We start from the raw sequence: 13,688 nt of genomic DNA on the forward strand, positions 1-13,688 counted from the left end.
ATGTTAGAGCTAGAAAGGACTTTAGAACTCCTCTAATACAACTTCTATTCACAGTAAAAAAAAAAAACCAAAACCCTCACCAAAAGGGAAATGACTTGCCCAAAGTCACAAAAAAGTTAGTGGTAGTTCTAGGATTTGAACCCATATCTTTTTGACTTGCAATCCTTTATATTCACTTTTTTCCCACTTTCTACTATAACACAGTGTTCCAACAGCCCTTTCAATGATAGTCAGGAACTTTGAGGACAATCATAGCTGTGGTAAATCAACTTATTTCTCTTAAAGAATAAGACCAAACTGAAAAGACCACATTGCAGAAGCAATTTCAGGTTTAGAGAAGTTACAAAACTCTACATAAACTTTGCCATGGAGATTCAATTTCAGTGTATATGACATGTACACACATATATGCACATGCACATATATATTTATTTATTCCCAAAAGTTAAAAGATGGAAAGACCATTTATATATCAAAATAATTAAAGCAGTGCTTATAAAAAATTAAATTTTGTTTTTTCAATTAACTACAAGACCCAGAGTAGTGGTATTGCTGGATCAAAGGGTATGCATATTTTTGTTGCCCTTTTGGCGTAGTTCCAAATTTCTCTCCAGAAAGGTTGGATGAGTTCACAGCTACAAGACAACACATCTCCTTTCTTTTTCCCTCCCACCTAACTGAAAAAGAAAGAACAAAGTCCTCATTACAAAGAAGTGTAGTCAAACAAAACTAATTCTTGTACTGGTCAGATCCAAAAAATATATATGAATCTTTCACTTCTCTATCAGGAAGTCAGCAGCATATTTCATCATATATCTTTTAGAATTATGGCTGATCATTGCATTGATCAGAGCTCTTAAGTTTTTCAACATAACATTTGAAAAAACAACAACTTTATACTTATATCTTTTTTTATATCACCTATATTTTTCAATATGTCCCCCTCCCCCTCCCCCTCCCAGAGAACCATCCCTTATAACAAAGAACTTAAGGAGGAAAAATATTTAACATAATTTACCAAAAGATGGGGAGATAGCTTCTTAGATATCTCTTTTGGGATCAACTCTGTCATTCTAATTTCATAGCATTTCATTCCACAGATTTTGTCATGTATATATTGGGGGTTTTTTGTTGTTGTTTTGGTTTCTGGAAGGCAATGGAGTTAAATGACTTGTCCAAGGCCACATACTTAAGTATTAAGTATCTGAGGCCGAATTTGAACTCAGGTCCTCCTGACTTCAGGGCCAGTGCTCTATCCACTGTGCCACCTAGCTGCCCCTCATGTATATATTGTTTATTTCACTTTGCCTCAGTTCCTATGTCTGTCCATGCTTCTCTATATTCAGCACATCCATTTTTTCTTCTGGGCAGTACAATTCTAATATATTTGTGTACAACAACTTGTTTAGCAATTCACCATTTAATGAGCATTTATATAATTTCCATTTCTTTCCATTCACAGAAAGTGTTCATAGCAACTAGAAAAGGGAAACAAAATGAATTTTCACTGATTAAGAAATACCTTAACAAATTTTAGAGTGGAATATAATGAAATATTACTGTAACATAAAAAGTGATGAATTTGAGTAATCACACAAGCATTTCAGAATAATTCCAACACATTAATTTCCCTTACCCCACTGAATAAAATGTCCCTTTCTTTCCTAATGGGACATAGACCCACTCTGAACATAGACACACCTATTCCTAGTACATCGTGGCAGAGAAGTGGGGAAATGGAAGGAAGTTCATGTCTTAGATCTTAATTCATCCTTGAAAGTAGAAGTTCGGTATAACTCAGTGCCCTGTGGAGTTAGGACAGTGGACTCTTTGTTAATCTAAAAGCTAGACATTCCAGAGGTTGGGGGAAAATTACCCAAAAGCTCTAGGGGCCCCTGAGATGACATAGAAGCCCTGAGAGGCAGAACGGTAGCTAAGCTTAGGAACATATCAATAACTGCTTTCATTCAAGAAGGCACAGCAATATGAGCCAGGTTCTCTTAGTAGGTTTAGTTAAAGGAAAAGACATAATTATTTGACTTCATACAGGGATCATTATACACAATTTTTGTCTTTACTTTTTATTCACAGGGAAAAATTTGGACATGTTTTGTTTTTGTATTAAAAAGGAAAAGGGAAGGAATTATTCTCAAATATTATCTTAAGCCTTATTATAATCCCCTATGAACACAAACTGCATGTTGAACAGCAAGGTCTCAGGGCACTGTGATCTGAGGCTACCTTACTGACTGGGAGTTTGGCTCCTTGTTCAGTGACCATATCCTTAAAACATTAGGAATTGGTGTCATTCCTCAGCTCAGTTGTTTTTTCTCCCCTTCCACAGGGCCCAGGAGGAGCTGTGGGTCCCAAAGGAAACCAGGTGAGTGGAGGATCTGAACTCCCTGTTTGTCTTCACTCAGGAGGTAAAGAGTGAGACTGATTAGGGCACATATTTTAGAATAGATTCAGTTCTTATTGATGTAGCTTAACATTTTTTTAAACCCTCCCAGAACCAAAAAAAGAAGCTTCACTCTTTTTGATTTGGGCTACTCAGGCTTCTCCACGAAAAACATTTTTCTTAATCCTTTCTGACTATGAAGTGGTTTATAATTCACACTTTTCTCTTTGAGTGATACCCCACTCCTCCAGATATAATATAGATTTCTCTCTTGGGATGAGTACAGCGAATGTCACCTATATGGTTTATTGAATTTGTCTATAAACCTCACCACCTATGAAAAGAGTATAATGCTATTGAAATATAAATTATTGCAATTCACCCTCATATAGGCAAATGTTTGAATTTATATGGTCATATGAAGGCTTAGACTTTTACAAAACAGGTCTCCCACTTTCTCTTTGTTTGATATCTCGGTCACAGGGTAACTATTATAGTTTTGGGGTGCATTTTTGGAACCTTAAAATAATCTTAAAGAAGGATATTTCTGTTTATTGTCTTAGTGAAAATATAAAAGGACTGGTCTAGTTCCTAGTCTTCTATCTTATTGTAAAAGGTTTGATTTCATCAGAACCTATCTGCTTTCCAATGATATAGAGTATAGCCCTCCACAATTTAGTAGGTATTTTTATAAGTTGTAGCCACAGAAAATTCATCACCTGGTGGTTATTCTTTCAGTGATAAGCTTCTCTACACTTAAGTAGACATGTGTATACCTCAGCATACCTATGTATCCCACAAGTCTGCATGTTAATTCTTTCAACTACTAGACCTTGTATCTTGTTGTTATACCTTTCAAAAACCCAGAATCACTTCCATACTGGCAGCAAAAGGGGTGGCTAGGTGGTGCAGTGAATAGAGCACCGGCCTTGGAGTCAGGAGTGCCTGAGTTCAAATCCGGCCTCAGACACTTAATAATTACCTAGCTGTGTGGCCTTGGAAAAGCCACTTAACCCCATTGCCTTGAAAAAAATCTAAAAAAAAATCTCTTTCATACTGGCAGCAAAGGAAATTATTTGAAAAAGGTTGGGTTGAACAAATTTAGAAGTACCTGTGGTTTTTTATGTCATAGAAATAGCTTGAAAATTCATGAACTTTACCCTAGGAACGTATTAGGGTTTTTTTTTTTGATATTCAGATAGTGTTTCTACTACTTCCATTCCTGTTTTTTCCAGTTCAGGATCAGGTCCATTTCACATTGACTTAAATTAATGTACAGTTGGGATTAGATTATTTTGGATTTTTTTTATTTTACAGAAATGTCTTGTGCTGATAATATTTAAAAAGTGACTAAAGGCTTTAGCTTTGGTGGAAATATTCATATTGACATCAGTTGCTGCAAACCCATGTAATAAAAAGAACAACACAGCAATCAATGGTGATAACACAAGCTAGATACTCTTATGAATTTTGGGATTCTATGTTTACAACTTTGACGCCCTCTCATGGTATGAAGAGAGAACTTTCATTGATCCAATAAGGGAGCTGTCCATTGTATGCAAAGAGGATCATCCCTGTGATAGGAAGGATAGTGTATGAAGAACAGCAGTGGAGGAGTGATGCAGTCATTCTCTCATGTAAATTGCAGCTCTGGCTTCATTATCTCCAGGTTTGAACAACTGAGCAAAACCATAACATTCCAATGAGCCTATAATACAACTTGTAATGGAATTGAGGCCGTTGTTGCAAATCATGCTTCATTTGGAAGGAAGTCCTTACTCAGCATAATCACCAGACTGTTTTCAACTAGATGTCGATCTTCCCCAAACACTTAACCATTTCTTTTTGCGTTTCATGTAATTGAATTTCCTAAATTTAAGGAAAGTTTTCATGAGAATTAGGGTATAATGACTTTTTAAATTTTTTTTTTAATTTAAGGCAATGGAGTTAAGAGTGACTTACTCAAGGTCACACAGTTAAGCAATTATTGTCTGAGGCTAGGTTTGAACTCAGGTACTCCTGACTCAAGGGCCCAGTGCTCTATCCACTGTACCACCTAGCTGCCCCCTGTAATAATTCCTACTAAAATCCATGCCTTGATTCACACTCAATTTGGGGCAATTTGTTTAGCTGAATAGGAGAGACATTTTCTGAGGACAGATACTGAACAAACTGGGAATTTTTATCTACTTGTGTGCTTGGATGGCTTTCTTTTTCTCTCTCCTTCCTGTGGTCATGTCCTGGCTTCATCTGTGGGCTACTGATCACTGAAAAAGGGGCCTTCTTTATCTCCAGAATGGCCAAAAAAGATTTTATAAAATAACCACCTAGGTTGTATCCTAATTCACAAGCTATAGTTTTGGAGGTTTTTGTTTTCATTATTTCATTTTTTTTGCAAGTTAATGAGATTAAGTGACTTGCCATAGGTCTCATCTAAGTAATTATTGAGTTTCTGAGGTTGGATTTGAACTAGGGTCCTCCTGACTCCAGGGCCAGTACTCTATCCTGATAGTTGCTCCTCACAAGCTATAGTTGATAGACTATTCAGTGTCCAAAATGGTGATTTGGGAGAGAGGACAAGGAGAATGAGGTTGTGTCTGATGCAGATTTATTAGAGATCCTTTTCTCTGAAGCTAGTTGATTAGATTTTCCATTGGAAATTTAAAATAAATGTTCACAGAATTGTAGAATTTTAGAATTAGAAAGGACCTCAGAGGTCATTGGTCCTAACCATTCTCAGAGGGAAAAAATATCCACAATGACATACATATTCATTGATTTGTGGGCAGATATAGAAGTAATTTGGTTTGTTTTTTTAAGTTTAACACCTCCATTGTGTTTAGTGATTTGTAGATAATAGTGCAGTAAAGACAGGGAAGGAAGAACCAAGTTGCTTTGAATTCATGCATGAATTCATTCATTTGTGGGAGAATATTGTGCTTCTCTCCAGGTCCTCAGGTGTAATTTGTCAATCCTGCCTTTAGAGTCCTTGATTGAAGCTCAGATCATTCAGATTTGTATGTGTGCAAAAGATTAGGAAATTTAGATTTGAAATCCTCCCCTACTCTCAACTAGTCAAGTGGCAATAGTAATGATAGATGTACTGGTCGGAATTCAGATATTCCCAAATATGAAATTATATAGCTTTTTTTTTTGAAGATCAGAATTTTTTATTGAAGGCAATGGAGTTAAAGTGACTTGCCCAAGGTCACACAGCTAGGCAATTAAGTGTCTGAGGCTGGATTTGAACTCAGGTCCTCCTAACTCAGTGCTCTATCCACTGTACCACCTAACTGCCCCTTGAAATGATATAACTTTAATTAGTCACTAATTAATTTAGTAAGAAAATAAGCTGGTAAAAGTGGGATCATTCTAGAGAATATGCATAGTCAAATACTCTTTATATATTATAGAGACTGGGTTGTTATTGATTTTGGTTTGTACTATTTGTTCTGTGAAAACCACTCAATTTCTTAACATCAGAGTTGGGGTGAGAGTGATTCTTCCATATGGTTTGATCTGTTAATACTGAGGAATGTCATTTTCAGGGTATTGCTGGAGCTGATGGTCTTCCTGGGGACAAAGGAGAACTGGTATGTTTGATTAAATTCATCTTTAAAATCCATTAGCAATAGAAGCAAAGTCCAATGGGACTCTAAATGGCCAATTTATTATTTTTAGATGAGAATTTATAAGAAAGAGCTCTGAATGTAAGAACACAGAAATTCACAATGTACAGTAACAGTGAATTGTAATAAGCAACACCATTTGTTTTTGATAGACAACTATACACAATGTCTAGATATAATGGAATGGTGTCCTAGGAATGGAAAGGAGAGGATCCAGTAAGTTGCAAACTATTCTTGATGACTTTATTTTTCATGTTTCAAAAGATCTGAGATTCCAACAGTGGAGATGCTCCATTCACTCATGCAAGAATGACTTTGTCATGCTTTCATTGGTGGCTTCTTAAAAAAAAATCCACCAACTAGTGCCCTATCTTCTGATGACCCTCTTGGCAAGGCTAATCCTGAAACACAGACTAATAAACCTATATCTGAAGCCTTTACAATATGGCAGGACCTAGTATAGCCTATGCTTTCATGGTAAATGTTACCTTTTGAGAATCATACTATGATAAAGTGCATAAAGAAGGTTTTAGTAAATGATTATAACACTGAAATAATGTTTCCCTGATGATATGGATTTTTCCAAAGTTTAATGCTTGAAATCAGATATGTATTTCTTTTCACTATAGATTCAATGTAGAGGAGTCAATGATATTAGCCAAGTTAATTCAAGAACTTTTTAGCTATAAGAAAGAATTCTCTTGCTACAGGTAAAAATCTATAAATTCTGGCTAAGCATTCTATGAAATAAAATAAATATTTTCTGCACATGCTTCACTGGCCTGTTCTTAAAGTTAAAAGGTATATAACCCCTATCGGCTACTGAAGAACCAGGAGGAATTCAGCTGATCAGTTTCTGGCCATGAGACCAGGGCTCTCAGAATTATCAACAAAAGGCCCAATAGGGATTTCAGAAAATCTATGCAACTTTAATTTGGTGTTTCAAAGATTGTAATTAAATTTCCTTGGTGTCTTTATATGAAATAGATAAATTTCTTCTCCATCTTCAACATATGAGCTCTCATCACAATCCACTGCATTTTCAAGATCTTGGACCCAAACCCTGTAGTTGTAATTACTTTTATCAAGGCTAAGGAATTAGAAACATATTCTTTACAGGATTTGAGAATTTGAGTTTGAATTACCCTTAGCTGCTAAGGACAGAGAAAAGGGAGAGTAGTGAGAGAACCATGAATTGTAAGTTAAGAAACCTTATACTGTAACCGTATTAATGATGAACGTGATGGTTATACAGGATAGTCTTTCCCAAACAAGTCATGCCTTTTTTTGCTCCCTCCTGTTGTAGGTTGATCAAGTTTACTAATTAGTTTGACTTCTAAATACATCTCTTAACATTGTTTACAATGCTCTTTCAAAGTTAAGAATATGGCCCCAAAACCACACAGTCTAGAGCTAAGGAGTCCAGTGTAACTTTTAAGAATATGCTCATATTGTGAAATGACTGGAATGTAAAGGTAAAAGCATCAATTAAATGTTTTTAAAAGACAGCATTGCCATAACTAGTTTCATGTGCTTATATTAAATTGGTACATTGATGGCTTTTAGCTAATCAAAAAAGGTAACCTTTTAAAAATGTTAATTGCTCTCCTTCCTCCCTTAACCTCCACACTTTTTTTTTCTTCTTTCCCCACCCAGGGTCCTAATGGTCCCATTGGACAGAAAGGAGAGGTAAGTGATTGTTAAAGATTTTAACTTGGAAAGTTTTAGCATACATATGCTTATCATATATCTGAGGAACTTCTATTGTATAAGGACCACCTGTAGGTACTCTCTCATTTTCAGAATTTCATGTTGGTTCTTTTTTCTTTCCTTTTAAAGATGGTTCTGGGGGCAGGGAGGGATTGAATTTAACCACTTTCCAACCTTTTGCTTAATTCTCCCATGGGAAAAAAATTATGGTTTATTGGTTTCTAAATACAGGAGTTAAGGCTGCTCAAATATAAACCAATTCAGTACAAGCAAAGCCAAGGTGGTAAATTATTTAGGGGAAATGGTAGTATTTGGGATTAGACCATTGACCCTCTTAGCTTTGTCATATCTTTGTATTTAAAAGGAATGTCTTTTTTCTCATCCATTCAAGGGAAAGGGTAGAAAGAAGGGAGGGAGAGAATTTGGGACTAAAAATAAAAAATTTTTAAATTTTAATAAAAATTAATATGTAGCATATAGGGGTAGCTAGGTGGCTCAATGGATAGAGCATCAGCCCTGGACACAGGAGAACTCAAGTTCAAATCTGGTCTCAGATACTTATAATTACCTAGCTGTGTGATCTTGGGCACATCTGAACCTCACTGCCTTGCAAACACTGAAAAAAAAATATGGAGCACATAGGATCCATGATAGGAACTAGTCATTAGCTGTAAAACACTTATAAATTCCAGTGAGTGACTGATAAGGAAAGACATTTTCTAATCTTTTGTTTGATATTCAGAAAAGCACTTGAAAAAGTCCTACAAAGGAATATTTCACAACTACACATGTAAACATTAATAGCTTGCATATTCTAATTCTGATTTTTTTCTGGGTTTTGCTGTTTGTTATTTTTTCTTTTTTAGTCAGGCAGTAGAGGCGAACTGGGCCCTAAAGGTATTCAGGGTCCTAATGGCACCACTGGTGTCCAAGGACTCCCAGGTCATCCAGGTCCAGCAGGCTTCCAGGGAGTACAAGGTGTCCCTGGAATTACTGGAAAACCAGGTGTTCCTGTAAGTATTCTCTCTCTTTCTTTTTATGTGTGTATGTGTGTGTGTGTGTGTGTGTGTGTGTGTGTGTGTGTATGTATGTGTGTGTTTCTTAGAATCAAAATGTTCATGCATTGAGAGATGGGGTGTGGGGGGTCAGGGGCTAAACCTGTGATGAATAGGATTAAACACATACATATACATACACACACACACACACACACACACACAAGATCCCTTTGCAAGAACCAAAGGTTATTGATCCACTTGACCTGTGCACTGGGTACCAAAAAAATTATCTGTGATCTAATTCGCTTTAAAAAAAATTGGTGATTTCAGGGTAAAGAAGCCAGTGAACAACATATAAGGGAATTATGTGGAGGAATGATTAATGGTAAGTACAGAATTTGGACCATTATATAAAGCACATTTTTCCAGCTACACTTTTCATTTTTAACAAAATATATAATAGTTGGGTATCAAGAAAACCTTACTTCCTAACCTCTTGCCTCTGCTTATGTAGAAACTGGTAATTAAGGAATCAAAAATTGGGAAGGTAACTTTGTTGACATGACTGGTAGGGACAGGGGTGGGAAGAGGAGTAAGAGGAAGTGGGGAAGAACTACTGCCCTGCTCATTCTTACCTTGGGGCACTATTATTTATCAAATGAGATACTGTACATGTGCTTTGGAAACTGTAAACTGTTAAAGTGGTAGTAATAGTGTCACTGTCACCACCATCATCATTTTTGATGACATTATCATCATCATCATCATCACTATTGTTACCATAGTGACTGGACCTGAGGCAAGGATGTGGTTGTTGAGAGAGTAACTAGTTATAGTGTTTCAAAGAGAAGACCTCAGAAAATACTTGGGTCCTAAAGTAAAACAGTAGAAAATTAGTTTTGCCTGTGTATTTCTGCTCCAGTTCTCTTGAGGTTATTCTTAGTTGAATTTAAATGAATTAAGACAATAATATATAACATGTGGAGCTGCCATAATTTAGCTGGAGATGAATTAGATGACCAGTGAAAAATTTTTTAGCTCTGTCACTAATTCTATTGAAAGGTGTTCATGCTATTCATAAAAGGAAATTAGTTTTGGTTGTGTGATTCAAAGAACAAACGTAAAAATAAGTCTTTCTTTAAAAGAGAAAATTCTTAATGTAACACTGATTCTGACTATTAAAAGACTGCACAAGGTTTTTGTGGTTTTTCTAAAAATATCTGTGATAATACATTTATGAATTCTTTTCCATATGGTGTACTTAACAAAAATTGACACTTTCTCCCCTTGCTTTCTCTTCCCCCCTCCCCAAGAACAAATTGCACAATTAGCTGCTAACTTAAGGAAGCCTCTCACTCCTGGATCAATTGGTCGACCTGGTCCAGCTGGGCCCCCAGGCCCTCCAGGTCCAGCAGGATCTATTGGCCATCCTGGTGCTCGTGGACCACCTGGGTATCGAGGTCCAACTGGAGAGCTAGGAGATCCCGGTCCCAGAGGTGAGTTTTACCTCTTTTGATATTGGTAAATTCCATTGTGGACTCTCCCAATTTTAACTACTCCCCTCAAATCAGAACTGTGCCCAATTGTTACAGAATGCTTTGTATTTCATTTCACTCAATTCCTGGCCCCTAGATATTCTCAGGTAGAGGTGCTAAAGAACAAAAAGAGGACTAAAAGGGAGATTAGGAGTCTGAATAATCCATAAACAAGGAAATCAAGTTTGTTATATGTGATGAAAAACGTAAGAGGTATAAATCATGATTTCCGCTAAATGAGTGGTTTGGAAAACAATTATGTGCCTGATTTCTGACTTTTAAGCAGAAGGCTCCCCTGTCTGAATTATCTTCATTCTTCTTTCAAGTACTTTACCTCAAGTACTTAGAGAAGTAAATTAACAAGTACAAAAAATGAAAAATACGTTATCTACTTCATAAATTCCTTGAGGGAAAAAACCATGTCTCAAATTTTATTCTTCCTGAATACACTAAATTTTTCATCATCTTAAATACTGGAGAAAAAAATTTAATTACAAGATCACATCACAATGATATTTTTGCGTGTGGGGTGCAATGTAAAAGATTGCACTAGTCTGCAAAAACAAGGACAACGTTCTGTAAAATTGGGAAGAGCAACTAAGATACTCTTTGAATAATCCTTTTGAGAATTTCTATTTTAGAAACCAGAAGTAACAAGTCACAGTGGGTAGAGACAAATTTCAAAGCCAGAAAATCCTGGATTTTAGTCCTGCCTCTGCCATATATTATGTGACTCTGGGCAAGTCACTTAAGTTTTCAGTGCTCTAGCTAAGCAGCTAAAACATGAAGAGAAGGTGCCAATCTGTGTGTATAGAGGGAATTTCTTCCGTGGGTATTCCCTCTGCTATGCAATCAGTTATAGACCTTATCCCTTCTTTGAAGGTCAGTCACTGATTTCTGTCTTAGTTATAATTATTAGTTTATTAATATTAAATAAACTCAGGTCCTTGTCAGATAAAGACTAGGAAAATAACATTTTAAACTGTTTAAAAATTATGTTGAAATGTTAATGCCATCAAACAAAACATGAAAATGGGATATACATAATAATGATGTTAATTGCAAGCATTTATATAGGTAACTATTGGGCGCCAAGGTGCTATTAAATTATTTGATCCTCTCACCAAACCCTGGAGGAAGATGCTATAATTATGTCTATTTTACAGTTGAGGAAACTGAGATAGAAGTTAAATGACTTTCCCAGGTTTGCAAGTCTAGTAAGTATCTGAGGTGGCAATGAAATTCAGGTCTTGTTGATGGCATTTTGTTGCTAATTTTTTTCTAATGTCAGTCTAGAGTAAGAAGGAAAATTAACACAGAATACTAAATGAGTTTAAGTCCAAAGAATATGATTTGGGGCTCCTTTTTCATAGTAGAAAATTTGAATATAGGAGATCTTATAACAATGCAGAATAATTTGAAGTGTTAGAATTTTTAAATTCTCCATTTTGAAAGTCTTTAAAATTTATTTTATCAAAGCAAAGTCAGTTGTATACATAAATTAACTAGTTAATTTACAGAATTTTGATTGCAGTCATAGAAATGAATTTTTGTAATTTTTTTTCAAAAGCAAAATTTTCAGGATTAGTACAGAATTACTTTCCAAAAACTTTTCCTCACTTTTTCTGTTTTTCATATTAAATATTTTTCTAAAAAATAATTTGCTTTTGTAATATAGTTAGTAATTAGTAAATTGTAGTAATTTTAGCACTTCCTTTTTGTGATTTAGGAATGTCAACACTAGGGGGCAAACAACATTAATTCATTTTGTCAATCATGAGGTCTAGCTTCTTTGTTTATATTATTATTTTGACATAGGATTTCTGAATCAAAGGCAATATTCGAACTACCAGCCTAAATGTTTTGATATCTAGGTGATGCTAAGTGTTGGGTACAAAGGCTAAAGATAACTCATATACTCAAGGAACCTGCAGTTTAATAGGAGATCCAACACATAAAACAACCTTGTGTATATTTTATATATGCATACATGTATATTATAAATTCAAGATAATCAACAAAGGGAGGGCACTTGTATTAAGGAAGATCAGGAAAGGCTTATTAGAGCTGTAACTTTACTTGAAACTTAAAGCTAGGAGGTAAAAATGAAGATGGAAAGAGTTCTAGGTAAAGAGAACAGTCTGTGAAAATGCACAGTGAGGAGATGAAATCATCTACAGTGGATAAATTACTGGGCCTGGAGTTTTACCTCAGACACTTACAACCTATGTGACCTTGGGCATGTCACTTAAGCTGTTTATCACAGCTTCATCATCCATAAAATGAAAATAAAACCACCTTCCTCCTAGGGTCACTGCAAGAACCAAATGAGATTATTGTATAGTATTTAGCACAGTGCCAAGTAAATGCTTGAATTGAATCACAATGTCAAGGTCAATTAAGAGGTTCTCCCAAAACCCTCTGGTGAAATCTCTCTCTCTGTGCTTCCTATTTTGCCTTATTTGTATATTCTATCTGGCCTCCCCTGGAGATAGAATACTAGATACTCCCATCCACACTACCACAGAGCCTTTTTTTTTAATGAATCTCTCCTTTACAGGTGTGTGTGTGTGTGTGTGTTGTGTGCGTGCGTGTATTTTTCCTCATTTCACTGAATTTTCAATTCAGTGCCATTAACAGTTTCCTTGCATGAGTAGTAATAAATGTTTTAAAACCACACTAAATAAATCTCATTTTGTAGGATTTCACAATTATTCCTGTTAAGTGAAGTTGTTTAAAACAACATTGTTTAAATATTTAAACACTTTAAGAGAGATGTGATCTTATCAGAGAGGGTAATCCTTCACTGACACAGATCTTAGCCCCTCTACACCACAGGAGACATGGCCAAACTTCTCGTGATGAGCCTCTCAGAACCTAACGCAGCTGGTCCCATATTCAATGTGTTTACAGAGGATCACCCAGAACTTAGGCTTCACTGGATAGTCTTAGAGAATCAAGAGTCATTTCTCTGAGGCAGCAGAGAACTTTTGAATAATAACAAATATAAAATGCCATCAAAATTGGAAGCACTGTAAAAAAAAAAAAACCTCAAGGTAATATTAAACATTTATATTTTAACTATAATTGGTATTATGATACAGTACTAGGAAAAATTCAAATTTACTGGGTTCTTGTTCAGTTAATTTAAATAATTTTTATATTACAATGTCTTAACACAGGTAATCAGGGTGACAGAGGAGACAAAGGAGCTATTGGTGTAGCCATTGATGGACCTGACGGAGATCAAGGACCTCAAGGTATGACAACACACTGCATCTTTAAACAGGCTCTTGCTTTATTGTCAGCATTCCAGTTTTCTGACAAAATACTTAATTGAAACATTTATTTGAAATTTAGTTTTTTATGAGGAAAATATCTTCATCAAAGCATAGGTAGAATTCTTAAAGTCATTCCA

The 13,688-nt window shown here is 35.6% G+C and overlaps 1 protein-coding gene across 2 annotated transcripts in view; it reads left to right on the forward strand.

Annotated features, from left to right (window-relative positions):
- Positions 1-13,688, forward strand: part of COL9A3 (collagen type IX alpha 3 chain) — a 106,861-nt gene that overhangs the window by 91,740 nt on the left and 1,433 nt on the right. For both annotated transcript variants that reach the window (XM_074210443.1, XM_074210444.1), the window contains 7 exons: positions 2,345-2,380; positions 5,947-5,991; positions 7,684-7,716; positions 8,604-8,750; positions 9,066-9,120; positions 10,049-10,231; positions 13,453-13,530. In XM_074210443.1, coding sequence (XP_074066544.1) covers positions 2,345-2,380; positions 5,947-5,991; positions 7,684-7,716; positions 8,604-8,750; positions 9,066-9,120; positions 10,049-10,231; positions 13,453-13,530 — 577 coding nt within the window. The remainder of the gene's footprint in view (positions 1-2,344; positions 2,381-5,946; positions 5,992-7,683; positions 7,717-8,603; positions 8,751-9,065; positions 9,121-10,048; positions 10,232-13,452; positions 13,531-13,688) is intronic.

This window comes from Macrotis lagotis, chromosome 1 (genome assembly GCF_037893015.1).
Source record: "Macrotis lagotis isolate mMagLag1 chromosome 1, bilby.v1.9.chrom.fasta, whole genome shotgun sequence".
Lineage (NCBI taxonomy): Eukaryota > Metazoa > Chordata > Mammalia > Peramelemorphia > Peramelidae > Macrotis > Macrotis lagotis.